Genomic DNA, 19,209 nt, shown 5'->3' on the forward strand with positions numbered 1-19,209 from the left:
TGCTCACTGCTATTGACATATTGATAGTCCGAACTGAGGGGTAATGTAGAAGTGCCATTAGAGTTCTATGGTGAATAGTATGAGTCCTTCAAAGAATCAAGATGTCTCCCACTTTAACAAGACCCTGGCCAGGTACATCAGTTTTCCCCCTTCCTTCTTTTTAACAGCAAAGCTCCATCCCCTTATCTTCCCTGCACAAACACAGAGGTCATGATGGACACATTACTCATAGTATTCCTTCCTTACCACAACCCCTGTAAGTCTCTTGGCATCACATTCTGGAGCTGGTGGGTAGGGAGATGACCTCGCACTGAAATCTGTAATGAAATCCTTGCCCATTGAAGTCAATGGGAGTTTGCCATTGATTTTATGGGTACCAGAATTGAACTGGTCCTGTTGGGGGAAAAAGTTGATTTTTCAAAGTGAAGCTAAATGAATAACCTAAGCATGATGAAGTTATTTGGACGTAAAATTAGGCTGTAATTATTATTTCTTCTGGCATTGCCAAACAAATTTGTGGGGGTCTGCAGGTGCCTTACTGACATTTCATGAGGGATGTTTTTACCAACAAAGACTTATCTTATGTAGGTAGACATCTGATGGTATGCCACTTAAGTCAGTGGAAATTTTACAGTCATAAGAAATGCAGAACCATTAAAACATTTTCATTAATATTTTAAATTCACATTTCAAGATAGGTTGTCCTGTGTAATTGTGCAGTGTTTTGGAACTGCACTCATTTAAAGAACAGGGAGAAGTCCAGTTTTGGGTATGTCTTGTCTGTACTGTAATTGTGGGGTGTGATTACAGCTCATTATGACATACCTGAGCTAGTTTTAATCTATTTAGCTCCAACCCCAGAGCAGCGAAGCTATGGCATTGTGAGCTTTGGTGTGGGCTGGCTCCATGCGTAATTACTCAGCGTTCCTGATGGGTTTGTATCAGCTGCGCTGGAGAATGAGCTGCCACAGCTTCACTGCTCTGGTACCTGAGCTAGCTAGATTAAAGCTATGTAAGATTGAGTTGTAATTACACCCAGTGATTACAGTATAGACACACTCCTCTGACCTCTCTCTCTGAATCTGGACCCTCCTGCTACCTGGCAAACCCACTTTTCCCTCATCTCCCTCTAAATAGTGTACCTATTTTTAAAAGTATGATTCTTTTACAAAATACAATATAATATATAAGATCAAATTAATCTTGGTTATGATGCTTTCTCCTTTATTTTTTGTCTTCCAACTGTATTGATTATTAATTTTTTAAATGTTCGTTACATCCTGGTGATCCCAGAATAACACATCACATCATTGACAGCTGATTTAGGGTGGTGAAGCACTGGAATGGGTTACCTAGGGAGGTGGTGGAATCTCCTTCCTTAGAGGTTTTTAAGGTCAGGCTTGACAAAGCCCTGGCTGGGATGATTTAGTTGGGGATTGATCCTGCTTTGAGCAGGGGGTTGGACTAGATGATCTCCTGAGGTCCCTTCCAACCTGATATTCTATGATTCTATGATTTAATGTAGAACAGTCTTCAACTCAGAAGTTATGTTGAGAGATTAGCCCAGCACACAGCAAACCCAGGATCAGGGGAGTAGAAAGGTCACCATTGCATACACTTCCTCTCTCCCCACCTTACACTCCTGATATGCTGTGTGCTCCTCAACCATAGCCAAAAGCACATTTATAGCTACTGTACAATATCAAATATTAACTTTTGCCACTTTAAGGAACACGTGGCTAAATCTTGTTCTTTCATGCAAGAGCTTCACTTTCAAAGGGAACTACTTTGTATGCTACAGAACAGATTCAGGTTTTTTTATACACATGCCTTCCATTGAGTTGTGATTTTGTTATGAAAGTGACTGTGTAAAGATATTTGTCTTACAAATCAGATCTGTTCCTTATGCACATTCAGAGGCGTAGGTCTTTGTTTAGTTAAAAAAATAAGTGTTACTGCTTTTACTCCTGTTAAGACTGCGAGAGCAAGCACAACTCAGCGAGTATGAGCTGGATTTTGTTCATCCTTATGTGTTATCAACAGAAAAAGTTAATTATTTAGTTATTGTGAAAACTCACTGAAGGCAAAGGGAATTGCATGTGCTTATCCAAAGGCAGAATTTTGCCTTACGCTACTCTTGTGGTGGTTCATTCAACGAAGTTCCAGATTCTGCAACCATAACTCATACTAACTGAAATGAGAATAGTCATATGTGTAAGTAAACGCTACTCACCATGAGTAAAGTAATTCATCACAAATTTTAAAAAATCGGGAATGCCATCTAGTCATTTGAAAAAAATGGCCGCAACCCAAATATTTAATTTCACCTCTACATCATATTTTATGTGGATTTCTAAAAATCTGATGTTCAGAATTATTCTTCTGAAACTTTAGCAGATTAGTTTTACATAAACTAGGCATTTTAAAATAGTCATTACAAAGAAAAGGAAAGGCAAATGTGTTTCACTGAGCAGTTAACACATGCTGTCAAAGCATAATAAAATTCACAGCAGGAAATGCAAAACAATGGTGTATATTTCTTAGATGGATCATTAAAGGAAGATATGCAATTTTATTTAGGCCATCCAGTGAAAGATTAAAGTTTTAAAACTCTGTACCTAATTGTTAACATGGTTTAAGACATTATTTTTTTACAGGAACCTTCCCTGTAGAAATATTGGAGATAACAGTTTTGCTTTTGATTTATTGTTTTTTTATTGATTTTTGAATAAATGAATACAATAGAGAAACCTAAGAAAAATAGTCTTCTAGATCTATAAACATAATACATCAGAATAAGGGTAATATGCAGTCAATGTTTGGAACATCTGCATGGTGAACAAAATATTAGAAAGACAAGGAAAACCCACCTTGGATTGAAATAGCACTTTCAGAGGGAGGAGGAGGAAATCCAGAGATGAGGGCTCTAGATCTGATTTTAAATTCAGTGAAAGGTGATTAAAATGGAAAATCTCATAATTGCCCAGGATGAAAAGTTTTTATATACCATTAAAAAGTCACAAAGCCTTTCTGGATAGTCAAATTTATTTCTTATGTAGCTTGACATTGCTTATCTGGTCTTATCTTGTCTCCTGAAATAATTGAGTTACTGGACGAATTTGACGTTCTTTTTCCAGCAAGAATTTTACCTAGCGGTCAGTGTTAAGCATAGTTTGTCATCACTGTTCTAATATTATTCCCATAACATTTTGACATATTATAAGTTAGTTAGAAGCAGCTGAAGCCTTGTACAAACAAGGTATGTGATTTTAAAATGGCATGCGGGGATCTGCATTCATGCTTATAAAAAGAAGCTCTTTCACATGACTGTGTATCTGTTGTACCTCCAATACCAGACAACTCTGCTGATTATTTTCTGTTTGGTTAGAGATAATGTACAGCAATTCTACAAAGTGGTCGTACTCAGGAGAGGAAGGATACTCCGGTGTACCAGTGTAGAGTACTACCCTGGGACTGAGGAAACCTGGATTCAAGTGCCTGATCTGCCACAGACTTTTTGTGTGATTATGGACAAGTTTGTTAGGCCCAGAATTGTAAAGGTATTTAGGTACCTAATGATGTAAATCGGTATCTTTTAGCATCAGAGAATCAGGCACTTTGGCACTTTTGAAAATCCCAGTAGATGTCTAGCTGTATCTTTAGACACCAAGTACCTTTACAAATCTGGCCATTAGCCTCTCTGTGCCTCATTTCTCCATCTGTAAAATTGGGATAATAGTACTGCTTTACCTCACAGAGATAAATTCACTAAAGTCTGTGAGGAGCTAAGATACTGTGGTAATTTCTCCATCTGTAAAATTGGGATAATAGTACTGCTTTACCTCACAGAGATAAATTCACTAAAGTCTGTGAGGAGCTGAGATACTGTGGTAATGGGGCCCTTTATTATTACCTATGATAGAAATATACTTATCTGAATAAAATTAGGATATTTGATGCATTTAAAGGTACAATAAGAATGAATAAGGCATTTAATCTAATGCAATTTTTTTTGTTTTGCTTTTTTGCAGACAAAACATGGATGCACACTCCTGAGGCTTTATCAAAGCATTATATTCCCTACAATGCAAAGGTAAGAAAATGTCAATTAATTTCCTCTTTGTTTAAATTTTTAAAAATAAAATGAAAGGAATTTTTGAAATAAAGTCATTTTGAATAGAAAAATTGTGAAAATGTCAAAATGCTTCAATTTTTTGGATTTTTTTTTACTGAAACAATTCAGTGAAATCAACCCAAATTCGTGAAATATTTTAGTGTTCCCAAATCTGCTTTTTAGTTTTGTTTGTTTGCTGGAAAAGTTTTCAGGCAAAAAATTTCACCCAGTTCTGATTGGTGGATCCACTGCTGCCTGGATTCTCTTCCTCTCCCCACGTGGAGTGCTGCCAATGTATCAAGCTACTTCAGCTCATCAGAGAGGTTCCTCAGCCAGCTCATGGTCTTAGAGGTGAGGATTCCTTCCTCATCCCCCATGCATCTGACCACCACTTGTTGTTCTGATTGTGTTCTGGGCCTCTGATTTGTCCTATAGAGACAGGTGATGAGAAACAGTTAGAAAGATTTCAAATTTTGAAGGTTGTCACATCAGACTGATAACAAGAATTTTTGCGATAAGCTGGGGACTTATCAGTTGGAAGCAACAGAGGAGGACAAAGACCTGGGTGTACTGGTTGATCACAGGATGACTATGAACCATCAATGTAATACGCCGTGAAAAAGGCTAATGTAATTCTATGATGCATCAGGCAAGGTATTTCCAGTAGAGACAGGAAGTGTTAGTACCATTACGCATGGCACTGGTGCAGAGAATGACTACTATGAATGGAAAACCTACCTTTTGAGAGGAGACACAAAGAGTCTGGCTTGTTTAGTCTAAACCAGGGGTTCTCAAACTTCATCACACTGCGACCCTCTTCTGACAACAAAGTTACTACATGACCCCAGAAGGGGAGCAGAGACCAGGCCCCGCAGCCTTGGGTGGGAAGAGAGGGGACCACAGCCCGAGCTCTGCTGCCCCAGGTGGGGGTGGCGCTCATGCTTCAGCTTCAGCCCTGGGTCCCAGCAAGTCTAATGCTGGCCCTGGTGACCCCATTAAAATAGGGTCACGACCCACAGTTTGAGAACCGCTGGTCTAAACAAAAGAAGACTGAGGGGAGGTATAAGTGTTCTCTAAATACATCAGAGGGATAAAGGAGGAGTTATTTAAGTTAAGCACCAATGTGGACACAAGAACAAATGGATATAAGCTGGCCGTCAACAAGTTTAGGCTCGAAATTAGGCGAAGATTTCTAACCATCAGAGGAGTGAAGTTCTGGGACAGCCTTCCAAGAGGAGCAGTGGGGACATAAAACCTAACTGGCTTCAAGACTGAGCTTGATAAGTTTATGGAGAGGATAGTATGATGGGACTGCCTACAATGGCATGTGGCCCATCAGCTACTGCCAGTAGCAAAAATCCCAATGGCTGGAGATGGGACACTAGATAGGAAGGGCTCTGAGATACTACAGAGAATTATTTCCCAAGTATCTGCTTGGTGGGTCTTGCCCACATGCTCAGGGTCTAACTGATCACCAAATTTGAGGTTGGGAAGGAATTTTTCCCTGGATCAGATTGGCAGAGACCCTGTGGGTTTTTCACCTGCCTCTGCAGCATGGGGCACGGGTCACTTGCAGGTTTAAACCAGTGTAAATGGTGAATTCTCTGTAAATTGCATGTTTAAGCCATGTTTTGAGGACTTCAGTAACTCAGCCAAAGGTTTGGGGTCCATTACAGAAGTGGGTGGGTGAGGTTCTGTAGCCTACAATTTGCAGGAGGTCAGACTAGATGATCATGATGGTCCCTTCTGATTTTAAAGTCTATGAATCTGAGTCTTCCCTGTCATAGATATTTGGTGGGATCATTGCTTCATCCATGTGTCAAGAGCAAAACTGTAACTGGACTTTGATCTCATAAAATAAATGTCCGTGTCAAAGTTACCTCCTCCATCTTCATTTTTCTTATCTAGTTCTGATTTCTTTCTTGAATCTGTATAGAGGCGGAGGAATCCCATAGATAGGTGTTGGTACAGGTATTTTGGAAAGTATTTCAAAATGCAGAAGGAAACAAAGAAACAGTGGATGGCACAGTAATACCCAAAAAAACAACAGTCCAGAATCAACAATTGTTGATGGAAATAATATTCAGTGGAAGACTATCTTCAGGCTTATTGTAAAGGTCAGTCATTCCAAGCAGAGGCCTATTTGGCTGAATGCATTCTCTAGTATGTCTACCATTTAGTATGTGTTCACAACATCTAAGTTGTGTTGGGTCTCTCTATTACTTATCTTGAGCATTGGCAGATTGTGCAGCCTACTCACCAGGATATCTTTGTAACTTCTCCAGTGCTGAGAGCATGCTACTAGTTTCCATCAATGCAGCACATTGGTATAAAATGTTTGGCTGATATATCATAAATAAGGCTGCGAGTCTGTCACAGAGGTCACGGATTCCATGACTTTCATGACTTCTGCAGCCACTGGTGCTGGCTCAGGGGCTGTCCAAGCCGGGCAGCCCCTGAGCCAGCAGCAGCAGTTTCAGTGTGTGGGAGGGGACTAGGGGCAGAGGGGTTGGGTGCTGCAGGGGGAGGCACTTACCTGGGGTGGGGGACTCCCCGGCTCCCACTGGTATGGCCCCCCGGCAGCTCCTAGGTGGCTGAGGGAAATGGGAGCTGCGGCAGCTGGTGCTTGTGGTGGGAGCAGCAGAGCCCCTGCCTCTGCCGCCTAGGAGCTGCAGGGACGCGGAGCCAGGTCAAAAGCTCTGCTGTGTTGTGGTCACTTCGCGCCCCCCCCCCAGCACCAGCGGGGGTCCCTGGGTGTGTGCTGCGCCACGGCCAGCCTCCTCCCCCCCCCCACCAGCACCAGTGGTGCCTCTGGACCACCACCGCCCCCAGAGCACCCATGGCCCCCCGCCCAAGTTTTAGTCACAGCCGGTATTTTTAGTAAAAGTCATGGACAGGTCACAGGCCCATGAATTTTTGTTTACGGCCCAACCTGTCCATGACTTTTACTAAAAATACCCGTGACTAAAACGTAGCCTTAATCATAAACAAGGCTCTGCACATGCTTTGCTAGAAGCACCACAGCAATAATCGCAAGCTCATTAAATAGAATCATGCAGAATTTCGCCTTAGTCCTGCAAAGACCAGTTGTTTCTCAGCAGTCAGCATTGTAACCATAAGTTGGTATATCACAAGTGAAACTCTTAAAGAGCTTTCACATTCTGGTGTGAACAAATGTGATATACATTCATTGCTATCAATTCAGGTGCCAGTCATGCTTTTATCTTGCATTTTGAAAACAATATTGTAAGATTTAGGGACCAAAAAGTATATAAAGATGGAACACCACCTGTAACAGATCGGTCAGTTAGAGTGCCTGAGTTTGAAACTACTATATCGATTCCTCTATTTATAAGCCTATATTTCAAAATAACAGCCCCAGAATTAAATTAACTATATTAAGTATTAAATTTATGATGCTATAGTATGATTTCTATATAGTAAAGAAGAATTATTTTACTCACTATGGGTTTTTTATATAGATTACAAAAACAGGCTGTTATTCATTTACAATATAAATATAAAACTCAATATACAGCTCCAATATTTGAAACACCTGGCTCCCCACCAATGGCAATAATTTTCCTGGCTACCTACAACAGAGAGACTGAGGTCCAGATCCTCAGCTGGTGTAAATTGGCATAGATCCACTGAGGCCAATGAGCTGTGTCAATTTACACCAGTTAAGGATCTGTCTTTTCAATACCAACTTTAAAGTGTTGTTTTCATTCCTTTTGCTTGGCTTCCAATATATATATATATATATATATATATATATATATATATATATATATATATGTTTTGCTTTAAAGATGAAGAACATACATACAAAAGTCCATCATTACTTTTTGTAGCACTCCAGTTTTGTAACTCTATAACACTAAAAAGTGTATCCAACCAAAGTAATATATTGTGTGAAATAATGGTACAAGCTTAGGAAGCATTTATGAAGTTCCCGAGACTGGACTCATTAGTTTTTAGAAAATGCTTATTGGCCACATAAATAGTATCCCATTGAGAATTCTACAGTATTGCATCTCCTATCTCCTCCTGCATTTGAACATTGACAAAGAAAAATAACATGACACTATTTCTCATGGGAATGATTTGATAAGGTAATTAGTTTCGTGAAAAGAAATAAAGATGAACTGCTTAAAAAGTCAAATAGAATAAAACTTTATTATGGAAAATAATACCATAGAATCACATGCAAGTACATAACTCAGTTTAAATCAGCTAAACTAAAATAAATTCTCCAGAATAAGAAAAGGAGTATACTAAGAATTTTTCCTGATTTTTTTTTTTTCAAAAAGTTAATGTTTATTTCTGAGATGATGGAGAAGCAAAGAAATTGGTAATACATAACTGGAAATACTTTTTTTTTAAAGGGCAGTGTATGTGCTATAATTGCTATGGGTCTTTTTATATAAAAAGGCCAAGCAAAAGCAAATTCAGTGCAAGCTGAAAGGCCTAGCACCTTGCAGAATGGAGCTTTTATGTACAAATTGTAGAAGATTCATTGATAGTTTCTTTTTCATTTATTTGCTTTGGAAAAGGCCTTTTCATATATTTTAGTAAAGAATTAGCAATCTATTGTACTTTTCAGCACAGCAGAGGCAACTTTAGTTGGGATCCTTGGCTGCAATTATATCCACAGAAATCAGGCCAGGTCAGAACAAACCCGAGTGGTGGTATGACCTGGCACACGAGGTCGCAATGCTACTCAAGTTTTGTGCCTGCCATTGATGGTGTGGGAAGTGACTAGCCTGCCCCAGCCAGGCCCAGATCCAGTTGTTGCTGCCACTGGCATCATTGCATCAGGCCCAAAGTGACCTGCAGGGCCGAAGTTCAGCAAGTTTATGGGATGGGGAACAGCCCCCCAGGAGCAGCACTGCCCTACCTTTATTCCCCGCAGATTGGGCAGCAATCCCAGAGGGCTGGGCCCTCTCTGATCCTCCCCTCTCCCTTCCCACCCCTGTCATCCCTTCTCCATCCCAAGAGGGATGGGAGCAACACCACAAGCCTGGGCACTCGCTGACCCTCCCTGGTCCTTCATCCACACACCTATTGAATTGAGAGGCTACACCCGCCCCTGCAGCAAAGTAAGTCCTAGACTTCCCACACCCCCACCCCCACACACACACTGCTGACTTGTTATTTATTAAAGAAACTACCTCCAAAGGCAGCGTTCTATGATTTCATTTGTTTTCACTAGGGATGAAATCCTGGCACTATAGAACCAAGGGGCGTTTTGCATTGTTCTCAATTTAAAATTCAGAGAAGTGCTTTTTGTTTTGGTTTTTATAAACCTAAACATTTGAGATTCCAACCAGGAAAGAGGAGAATGACTCCTGATGTTATTTCAAAAGAAGGGCGTTGTTTCCACCTATCCCGCTCCCACTGTCCTATCCTGCTCCCACTGAGGTCAACGACAGAAAGCTTATAATGCCTTCAGTGGAATCAGGACTGAGGGTGTTTTCAAGATGTCACTGTGTTGGAAGCTTAAATGGGTGATAAGCATTTTTGAGCTAAAGGGAGGCAAGCTTTATAAAAAAATAAATATTTCTTATTCATGTAATTCTTATAGTGCCTTGTAATTAAAAAAAAAATTGATGAATTGTCTTCAAACTTTTGAGAAAAATTCTCCTTTGCCTTAAAGGTAATTCTGGGAGTTTTCAGGTTCAACACATTTTCCAAGACAAAATTATTTAGGATGATTAAAATAGGGTTTTATAACAGACTCTGGTTAGTGTTGCTCTCTCTCCATAATCTTCCCCTACTAAACTAAGGTATGTGTTCTGCCAATAGCAAGTTATTTCTTCCCAAAGCAGCAATAACTCTACGATGTCACTTCTGTAGTACATTATATTGTTTTTCGATGTTACATTATGTAGTCATTTGGCTATTCTCTGACTTCTTTCATATTTCCATGGGGCACGCACACACACACACACACACATTTGTGCTTTTTATTGGATCTGCCACGTGGGTCCAATATTTGTGCTAGTGGCTGGCATCATGGTAAGAAGATGGTTTTGGGATTACACTGAGGCTGGAGGCTATTACTGCCATACTTTACTATACATTGCCACACTAAACTCATGGGAACGTACTGCCCAGAGACCGATAATGGCTTGGTGATATATGCGACAGCCATTTCTTCAAGTCAGTTTCAGGCTTATTTTCTTTTCACAACTTAAAACTTCAAGGTAGAGCTATGGATGAATTTATTCATTCTCACCCAAGTTCAAACTTGTCATTTAAAATAATAATAACCTTTCAGAAAAAGTTGTGTCCCATCTGTGCTACCCTACCTTTGACAATTAATCATTTGAAAATATTCCAAACAGTACACATATCCCTATGCAACATGCCATCAGGGATATTTCATCCCCATTATTAAATGTGCAGTTTGGAATTAGAAATCTATAATACAAGTTAGATATGTAACAAGCACCAAAGGCATTAGAATTAAATATCTTGCAACAAAATATTGCCTGAGAAAGTTATGTGGTATCAATCCTGGCCATAACGCACAAACTTTGTTCATTGCAGTCTAAACTGATTTATTTTTATCTGATAACACTTTCTCCATCATCTGTTAGGCCTGGACTAAGCTCAAAAGTTTTGCCAGAAGAACTATGTTGGTTAGCACGGTGAAAAAAATCACACCCCTAACCGATATAGCAATGCTGGGAAAAGTCCTGGTATAGACACAATTATAATGGCAAAAAAGTGCTTTTGCTGGTATAGTTTATTTCACTCAGAACACTGGGAGAAACTATACCTGCAAATACTCTTGCCCAAATAAGCTGCATCTCCATTAGGAGGATTTGCTAGTATAGATGTGCCTAGGTAGTATCTAGTGTCGACAAGGCCTTATTCTCTTATAGCCTTCTGCCTTATAGGTCTGTCAGATTCTGAACGTCTTTGGTTTATTTCCTTTTTTCCGTCATGATTTTCCTTTTAAGCCAATACATTTATCTCTGTTCCGCTTCCTGTTACTGACACTTTCCTCGGGAATTCCTATTTGTGCCTATTATAAATTAGGCTGCCATTGGATGAGGGTAGCCCCATGATGATTGTTATTAGGATGAGAAATAGTTCTAAAATTGTAATAAATATATCACAAACAAAGGAGGCAAATGGCAGAGTCTGGAATGACTATTGTCTTGGGCCAGTAAAAATAAATGAGACTATGCAAAGGGAAATTGTATACCATTTTCAAGAAAACTAGATATAAAGAATGCTGGAAATGATAAGACACGGTAAAATAAAAAAAATAAAGATTAGAAGGTAAATGTTAGGTATGGTGAGACATTCTGAAGAAAGCTCCAAAATGTCAGAAGTAAGAAACTAATGAAAGAGAAAGGCAGAACATAACAGGGCATATAATGAGACATAGGAAAAGAAGACAATGATAATAATAATATCAAAATAATTATATTAACATTGTTTCAAATAATTTTCATTAAATAATACCAAAATATTCTAGATATAATCTTCATATTAATATAGCAAAGGTTTAAACATATGAGAAACTCAGTATTGAAAGAAAAGTTAAATAATAGGGCAGAAAATTAAAATTAGTGCAAGAAAATGCAGATCCATAGTTATTAATTATTGTATTATGTTAGGATCCCTAGCTTTGGGTTCCATTGTGCCACACAGAGAACAAACACATAGTAAGAGATATTCCCTTCTCTCAGAGAATCTTGAACTTTTGATCTTCAAAGAGAACTGCTTGGAAAAACCTGTGACTTCAGATGGGCAGTTGTGTTTGAGGGATCAAACATTTGAAAAACAAGAAAACAGAGGGTGGGAGAAAGGAGGGGAACTGATGTACAGAGGGATTAAGGAGCCAGATTTTTTTTTAGGGGGGAGGGATAGCTCAGTGGTTTGAGCATTGGCTTGCTAAACCCAGCATTGTGAGTTCAATCCTTGAGGGGGCCACTTAGGGATCTGGTGCAAAAATCAGTACTTGGTCCTGCTAGTGAAGGCAGGGGGCTGGACTCAATGACCTTTCAGGGTCCCTTCCTGTTCTATGAGATAGGTATATCTCTCTCTCTCTCTCTCTCTCTCTCTCTCTATATATATATATATATATATATATTAGATTTTCAAAGGAACTCACCTATCATGGAGGCAGCTAAGTGAAGTGGCCAGATTTTCTAAAGTTCTCAGATCCCAACAATTCCCATTTCTCTCATGGTGGATGCTGAGCACGTCTGAAAATCTAGCCACTTATTAGGTCCTTAGAGAAGCTTTAGAGTACCAAGCTCTTTTGTAAAGCTGGCCCTCAATGACTTGTCCAACGTTACCCAGGAAATCTGCAGCAGAGCCAAGAATTGAACCCAGATTTCCTGAGTGTCAGTTCATTCTTTTTACCACAAAACTGATCCTCTCTGCTGATTAACTGTCCTGTCAATAATTAAGAGATTATGGTGCAGTAATGTAAATAATATGTACAGAATATAGCACCTATGCAATGGAGGCTCCCAAATTCAAAAACACATGCACACTGTGTGTGCCAGTCAAGCATACACACAAATGTCCAATGCATGTGCACAAGTCAGGGTAGCTTGTATACTTTAATAGGTATGTGGCTACTGGCTAGTGTATGTGTGCAAATGTTTGCCTTATACATGCATTAGTTTCAGCTCACCCACAATCGTTGGATAATTTGGACCATATTTCATATATGCAGCTATGGAGATTAAACTTCAAAGATTTTGTATTCCTCCTTCCTTTTTAAGATATCTGCAGGCTAAGTTTATATTATCAATGCCCACATCAGAGTGCTACTGTTGTACTAGTTACAGGCATCCAGGGAAATATGTGCAAAAGGATGAGGCAAAGAGATACTTTCATAAAAGAATTAATATATGATAAATAATTGAAACAAAGAGAAAACACTTAGCTTCTTTTAATTTCTGAAACCCAAACTTGGAGCAAATACTCCTATAACTGGAACTTGATCGGTAACTAAGCCAATGTGTCATCAACTAATGGTAGTTTTAATAAATAGGTGGCCAATATGCCATCAAGGCATAGCCACAACTCTGATTTTCAACAGTATTTAATTAGTTTGTTCTAAAGTTTGTTCAGTGCTGGTTTAAATGAAATGTTATGGAATATAATTTGCTCATTTATCCAAATGTACATTCCTGTCCCTTGGTTAAAAAAAAAAGACAAAATAAAGAGACATTGGTCAAATATCTTTGTCCTGATTCTGATCTCAGTTACATTAGTGAATTATTGCCTTATTCGAATTAAGCCTTATATATATATATATATATATAGGTGTAGGTGACAGAATCAGAATACTGACTACATGAACTGTAACAAATACACATTAGAAATAACAATTACAAGGCAAATTCTGATATTCAATCCACTCAACAAATCTCTCATTTGCTACGTATATCTCTTTCATATTCTGTACTTGGTCCCTTCACAATACCAATGAATAGGATACTGTGTAGGGATCAGGTAGAGAATATAAAACAGAGATCTGAAATGCAAATAAAAGCTATAAGCTATATATTCCAGAGGAGGACTTGACCTTACCAATTTCTCTAGATAGATAGATAAAAACATAATATAATGTATAGTATTTATATGTATATTACTGTGTAGTGTGTGTGTATATATATATAGAGAGAGAGAGAGAAACAGACACCAAACAGAATATACCATAGTATACATAAGCTGCCAGAAATCAGTGAGAGTAGCTGTATATATGTAGCTAGGTCTTCCATGTTTGTGTATCTCGTTGTCCTTGACTCAAGCAGTTAGCTCCATTTGTTTTGAGAAAATGATTATATAGGACAATCAGATATTGAGATGATAATCCAACATGCTCTGATGTTTTGTGCAATAACAAAGTCAGTGTAATAAAAATTACTTACAGAGAAGACAAGTGGAAATTTTCCCATTGTGGCAATATCCCTCTTCCTGCAGCAAGTTTACATTACCATACTTTAACATTTAGTATTGTACACTACATCAAAGGGGATATTTCCAGAAATATAACTTGAAGTTTAAAAATAGGCATTTGTTGAATCTTTATATAGCAATTTTGAAGGGCCTTTGTGTCAGATCCTGTCCCATTGAAGTTAGTGACAAAACTCCCACTGACTTCTCTGGGAGCTGGAACATGCTTTTACCAGATTAATGGGATACTAACTGCTCTTTGGATTCTTCCAACCTGCGGCACTTCTCCCGCCTGTGAGTCTGCACGCTGTTTATACTGCCCTTATTTCTTTGTTGCATTAAACTAGTGAAACACAATTGTTTAATCTTCTCCAGGATTATCTGAAAATACTTCATGAGAAAAACTGACTATAGCGTAAGTAAATTTGAGGGAGGAAAGAAAATAGTACTTAATATTTTAAGCTAATGTAAAATAAATGATTTTCATCACTTGGGTTTATAGGAAAAATCAATAAGCTAAAGACTTAATGTTGTTCCATATAAGGGTACAGTAGTTAGATAACTAAAAGATTTGCCAGTCATAGTAATTGAGTTGGAAGTAGGATCAATAAGATGACCTTTGGCTGAAGAATGAAGAATCAAATAAGGTACAAGCGAGCTGGAGGTAAAAGATGCTGCAAAAAAGTAAGGTCCACGAATAATTTTAGGTAAGGGATTTTTAAAGCTGGAATTGAAAATGATTTATCTGAGTCAACAGAGTCCTCAAAGGTTGGGGATGCTGTGCTCAGAGTTACATGCCTGAGCAAAGAGCTGGATGTGGTAGAGCTCTGAACAACTAAAAGTTTGGGAAGCAGAAATAAGTGGTGGCGTAATAAGGAATTGAATCTTGTGTATGTACTTCATATTACAAGATGAACAAACAAACAGATTACTGAAAATGTCTTTCCTGCTGTTTATTCATAGATTCATAGATTCTAGGACTGGAAGGGACCTCGAGAGGTCATCGAGTCCAGTTCCCTGCCCGCATGGCAGGACGAAATACTGTCTAGCAGGAAGGTTTTTTTTTTCTGAAGCTCCATGAAACTGGTTCATTTAAATATCATTCATGACTGGGTCTTCAGCAGCTGAATAAAAAAAAGATATGGTTGCTGGTACAGAATGGGGCTTCATGCATATTATGGCAATGTATACCACAACATCACACAGATGTTTTTATATCCTAATACTGGCATAAACATAGCAAGAGTAGAAAGATGGGAAAACACCTTTAGATGGAAGTGATCATGAATAGAAATGGAAGATGGCAGAAAGATGAAGGAATGTTGCTGAAAGCCTGGAGGGGCAGGAAAGGAACAAACTTAAGGATTGATCCTGTAGGCTGCAGAGCTGCTCCTATAGAGGACCCTTGGGAGCTACCATTTAGCTCCTTGCAATCTTTTTATAATCTGACGCCCCCAAAAACCTGCAAGGAGTGCCACATAGGCCATGTTCTACACCCAGGCAGTTCCTTACTGAAGTCAGAAAGGATCTTTGCAGACTCAGACATCCACCTGTGTCGGAGCAGGACCCAAATTTGTATTCATTACATAAATGTGTATATTGACATTGACAGTATTATATAGTGGTACTGCTATTTGAACATTTCTGTGGTTATTTGTGCAAACCCAAGTCAATTGACCATTCATGCAAATACTTAAATATAGTACTACAACAATATTGTTGCTGTAAAACTGACCACAGTTTACCGAACTAATTATTTAGTGCAGTGTTTATAAGGGGGCGGGGAGGGAAATGAATCCAGCTGTCAAAGCTATAATTTAAAACAATCGGTAAATACCCTTTCAAATTTCCATTTACCTGAAAGTAGTTTTCCAGCATGACTTTTTTTAAAACTTTATAAGGAACAAAATAGCTATGCTGCATATCGATATTGGAATTGTTAGCAAATCTCCTATTTAAAACAATGTTCTTTCCCCAGAATACAACAAGGTATATTAAATAATTTTTGTCTATAACTTGCATTATCTTTACATTTCTCTCTTTTTAGTAAAATCTTATAGGAACCAGCTGTGTTTAATTAGATTGTAATGACACCATATTTGTCAACTGAAAAATATTTTACTGGTGTTTCTTTTATTATTTAGATGCACAATAAATGCTGGGTAGGCTTTAATCTGCTTTTCTTTTAGTTCAGCTTGTTATATTTATGGATGCCAAATTCTTCATAAACTGTCTGTCCTGTTTATCTGCTTTTACCCCAAAGTTCAGATTTACCCTAGGGGCATGCGCAGGTTCTAATGTTTGCATTTCTTGTGTTTTTGTTTGTTTTTCACTCAGGAAGCTATTTATGACCGAAAATAATGAGACATCTGTTCTTTTCATTGGCATTCACTTTGTGAATGGTGGAAATACTATGAGAAGACCTCATTTTGCCTTATTTCAGCTCTATAAATGACTTGTGGAGGCCAAAAAGCATTTGGGAAAATGCAAATACCAATACCAGATACTCCGGCGTAGTAACATTCTATTCTACACAATGTGCCAGACCCTGTCCAATCATTGGATAAATGTGTAAGGCCCAAAAGACAGCAGAACAGGATAGTTTTTCCGCACAAATAGGGCAAGCCGGAATTTATTCAAGGGGGTTAAAATATCCACTGAGTGCTATAGAGTTGGGGGAGGGACCAATAGATTAGCAAAGACTCCACTGGTGAAACTTCTTATGTGGAGATCTGGTGCTCCACAACCAGCCCTTCCACCACACAGAACCCTTGTGCAAAGCTCGGTTCAATACGGCTTTGTGAAGAGAGTTAGGAATCGGCCCAGTCTGAATAACTGATGAAATGCAAATGCCTATGCTATATTACAACAAGTACATAAAGCAAAGGATTGATACACACATGGCAGAAGACACAGCATATGAACACTTTGGGTCTGATTCTCCAACTGCCTTGCACCTTATGTAGTTGTTACTAACTGTATAAAAGTGAATGAAGAGAAGGTGTCCTCAAGCATTTTATGTTCTTTCTACACAGATGCAAATGACTACACAGAGTGCAAGGCAGTTAGAGAATCAGGCTTTTAGTCTTCAAGCTACAGAGCAACATAAGCAGTATTATATTCTGATAAGAAAGCTTTTTCACTTTTCTGAAGAAAACGGGGGAACATGCTGTGTTTGAAGCTACTGAGAGGTTTATACGCTTGGAAGTAGTCCTTTGGGGAGTGGAGCCTCGATTTTTGAATGGACAGAATAAGAAATTACGAAGTTGCTAGATAAATTGCACTGCCATGTTTTGCATTCTGTTTGTTATGTCATCCTGCAATCACATGTCCCTGCATTTTATCACATGGTAATTGGTTATGCCACATGCATGAGGTCACCGTGTTCCTAGCCACAATGATTTTTATTTAATGTCTATATTCCAAATGTACATTGCGTGCAGTGGGGAATCATTTACTGAAGCACACAAGTTTTTAAAAAATTAAAATGGAATTTTCAAAATGATAAAGTAGGGTGGGTTGCTTGCTATGCTCCTCCTGATATGTATTGTGGTTGTCACTAGCACTCCAACAGGGACTTAAGTATGATACTATTCAATTCGGTGGCTCCAGAGTTTATTACATTAAACAGACGTGAGCACTAAGTGTAGTGCTTATGCATGAGAAAATGAATCTAACTGGGAAGACTCCCATTAAAAAGGAAAATCAGTAGCAACTTTGTTAAAGCTTTTAAAAATCACATTTTCTTCCTCGTTAGAAGTAATTTAAATGTGTACACTACATCTGATATATGCAGGAGAGCAATCTTCTGAGGTGGTGAGTATCCTCAATTTCCATTGATTTCAGTGGGGGTTGAGGGTACTCTGCATCCCTTGGGAATTCCTCAGCACTTGAGAGGACTGGATCCCAAATTACTTATTTGGAACAAGATGTGTGATGGCTACTCAGAGATGTGGCTATTTGTTCCAGATCAAAGAAAACTAAACCACAGGGACTTGTCCATACAGAATGATAAGGCCTGTTGCAGATAGAGACAAACAAAATAAAGAGAAGTCTACAAGATGTCTGATGGGCTACTCAGAGATGTGGCTATTTGTTCCAGATCAAAGAAAACTAAACCACGGGGATTTGTCTACACAGAATAATAAGGCCTGTTGCCGATAGAGGCAAACAAAATAAAGAGAAGTCTAGATGAAAAGGAGGTTGTTCCCTGAAGCCCAGTGAATAGAGATTTGTATAGTTCTCTTAGTGTCCCTTTCTGTTCCTTCCCCCTTGCTGGTATATATACCTCCATTGCTCCCAAACCAGCTCTAAGCAACCAATTAGGCTCATTGACATTCCCCTCCAGGAATTCTTGCTGCACAATTAGATTGTTTGCTGAACTGTAGGCCACTCAAACCTCAGGTTGCTGTTCCCTCTGAAATCACAAGCAGCAGCTGCAGCAGTGTGAGGCTGCTTTAAACAAGGCTTTAACCACCTGGCTGCCAGGCCTCAGATAGTTATATGGCAGCTATTTCAACTAACATGCTGCACAATCCAGTGAGAGGTTTCAGATTATCTCAGTGTTCTATAAATATACATGGTCCGGTTCTCATTTAAACGCAACTCAACTCTAAACTAATCTATGTTTGTGCACTGTACACTCCAGGTGATGTAAGTGGCCTCTGTTTAAATGAGAATTGGGCAGATGTTATATGGATACAGTATTTCCACCTTGTCAAAACCTTTCCATAATCTGTCAGGCAACAGGAACTATCACTTCCTTTTTCTCATTTACTATTTTTCTTCACTCTGTAAAATTAGCAAACTATCCTTTCCTCCTCTCCTATAAAAAGCTAGAAAATTTAAATATAATGTTTCTACATTAAAAAATGAAACCACTTCTTGATCAGGAACAGCAGCAACTGCTGAGCAACAACCAAAAAAACCTAATCTGTTTACCAACAAAAAGAAAACTACAGGAATCCCACTAGCCACCAGTCAAAACAACATGAAAAATATAGTCAGCCATTTTGGAAAAATCCATTTCACACTTACTGAACTGTCTGTCCTCATGTAGAATATCATCCTCCGAAGGAAACTGTTGGACAGATCATTAACTCCTCTCCATGACCAGTGAAAACTCTCTTTACCATAAGAGTCCACTAGCCAGTCACAGA

The 19,209-nt window shown here is 38.7% G+C and overlaps 1 protein-coding gene across 6 annotated transcripts in view; it reads left to right on the plus strand.

Moving 5' to 3' along the window:
• The window catches only part of GULP1 (GULP PTB domain containing engulfment adaptor 1), a 167,514-nt gene that overhangs the window by 47,730 nt on the left and 100,575 nt on the right, over positions 1 to 19,209 (plus strand). For all 6 annotated transcript variants that reach the window (XM_026647632.1, XM_024201152.2, XM_024201155.2 and 3 more), the window contains one exon: positions 4,032 to 4,093. In XM_026647632.1, the coding sequence (XP_026503417.1) occupies positions 4,032 to 4,093 (62 nt within the window). The remainder of the gene's footprint in view (positions 1 to 4,031; positions 4,094 to 19,209) is intronic.

Source organism: Terrapene carolina, unplaced genomic scaffold (genome assembly GCF_002925995.2).
Source record: "Terrapene carolina triunguis isolate 2854851 unplaced genomic scaffold, T_m_triunguis-2.0 Scaffold62, whole genome shotgun sequence".
Lineage (NCBI taxonomy): Eukaryota > Metazoa > Chordata > Testudines > Emydidae > Terrapene > Terrapene triunguis.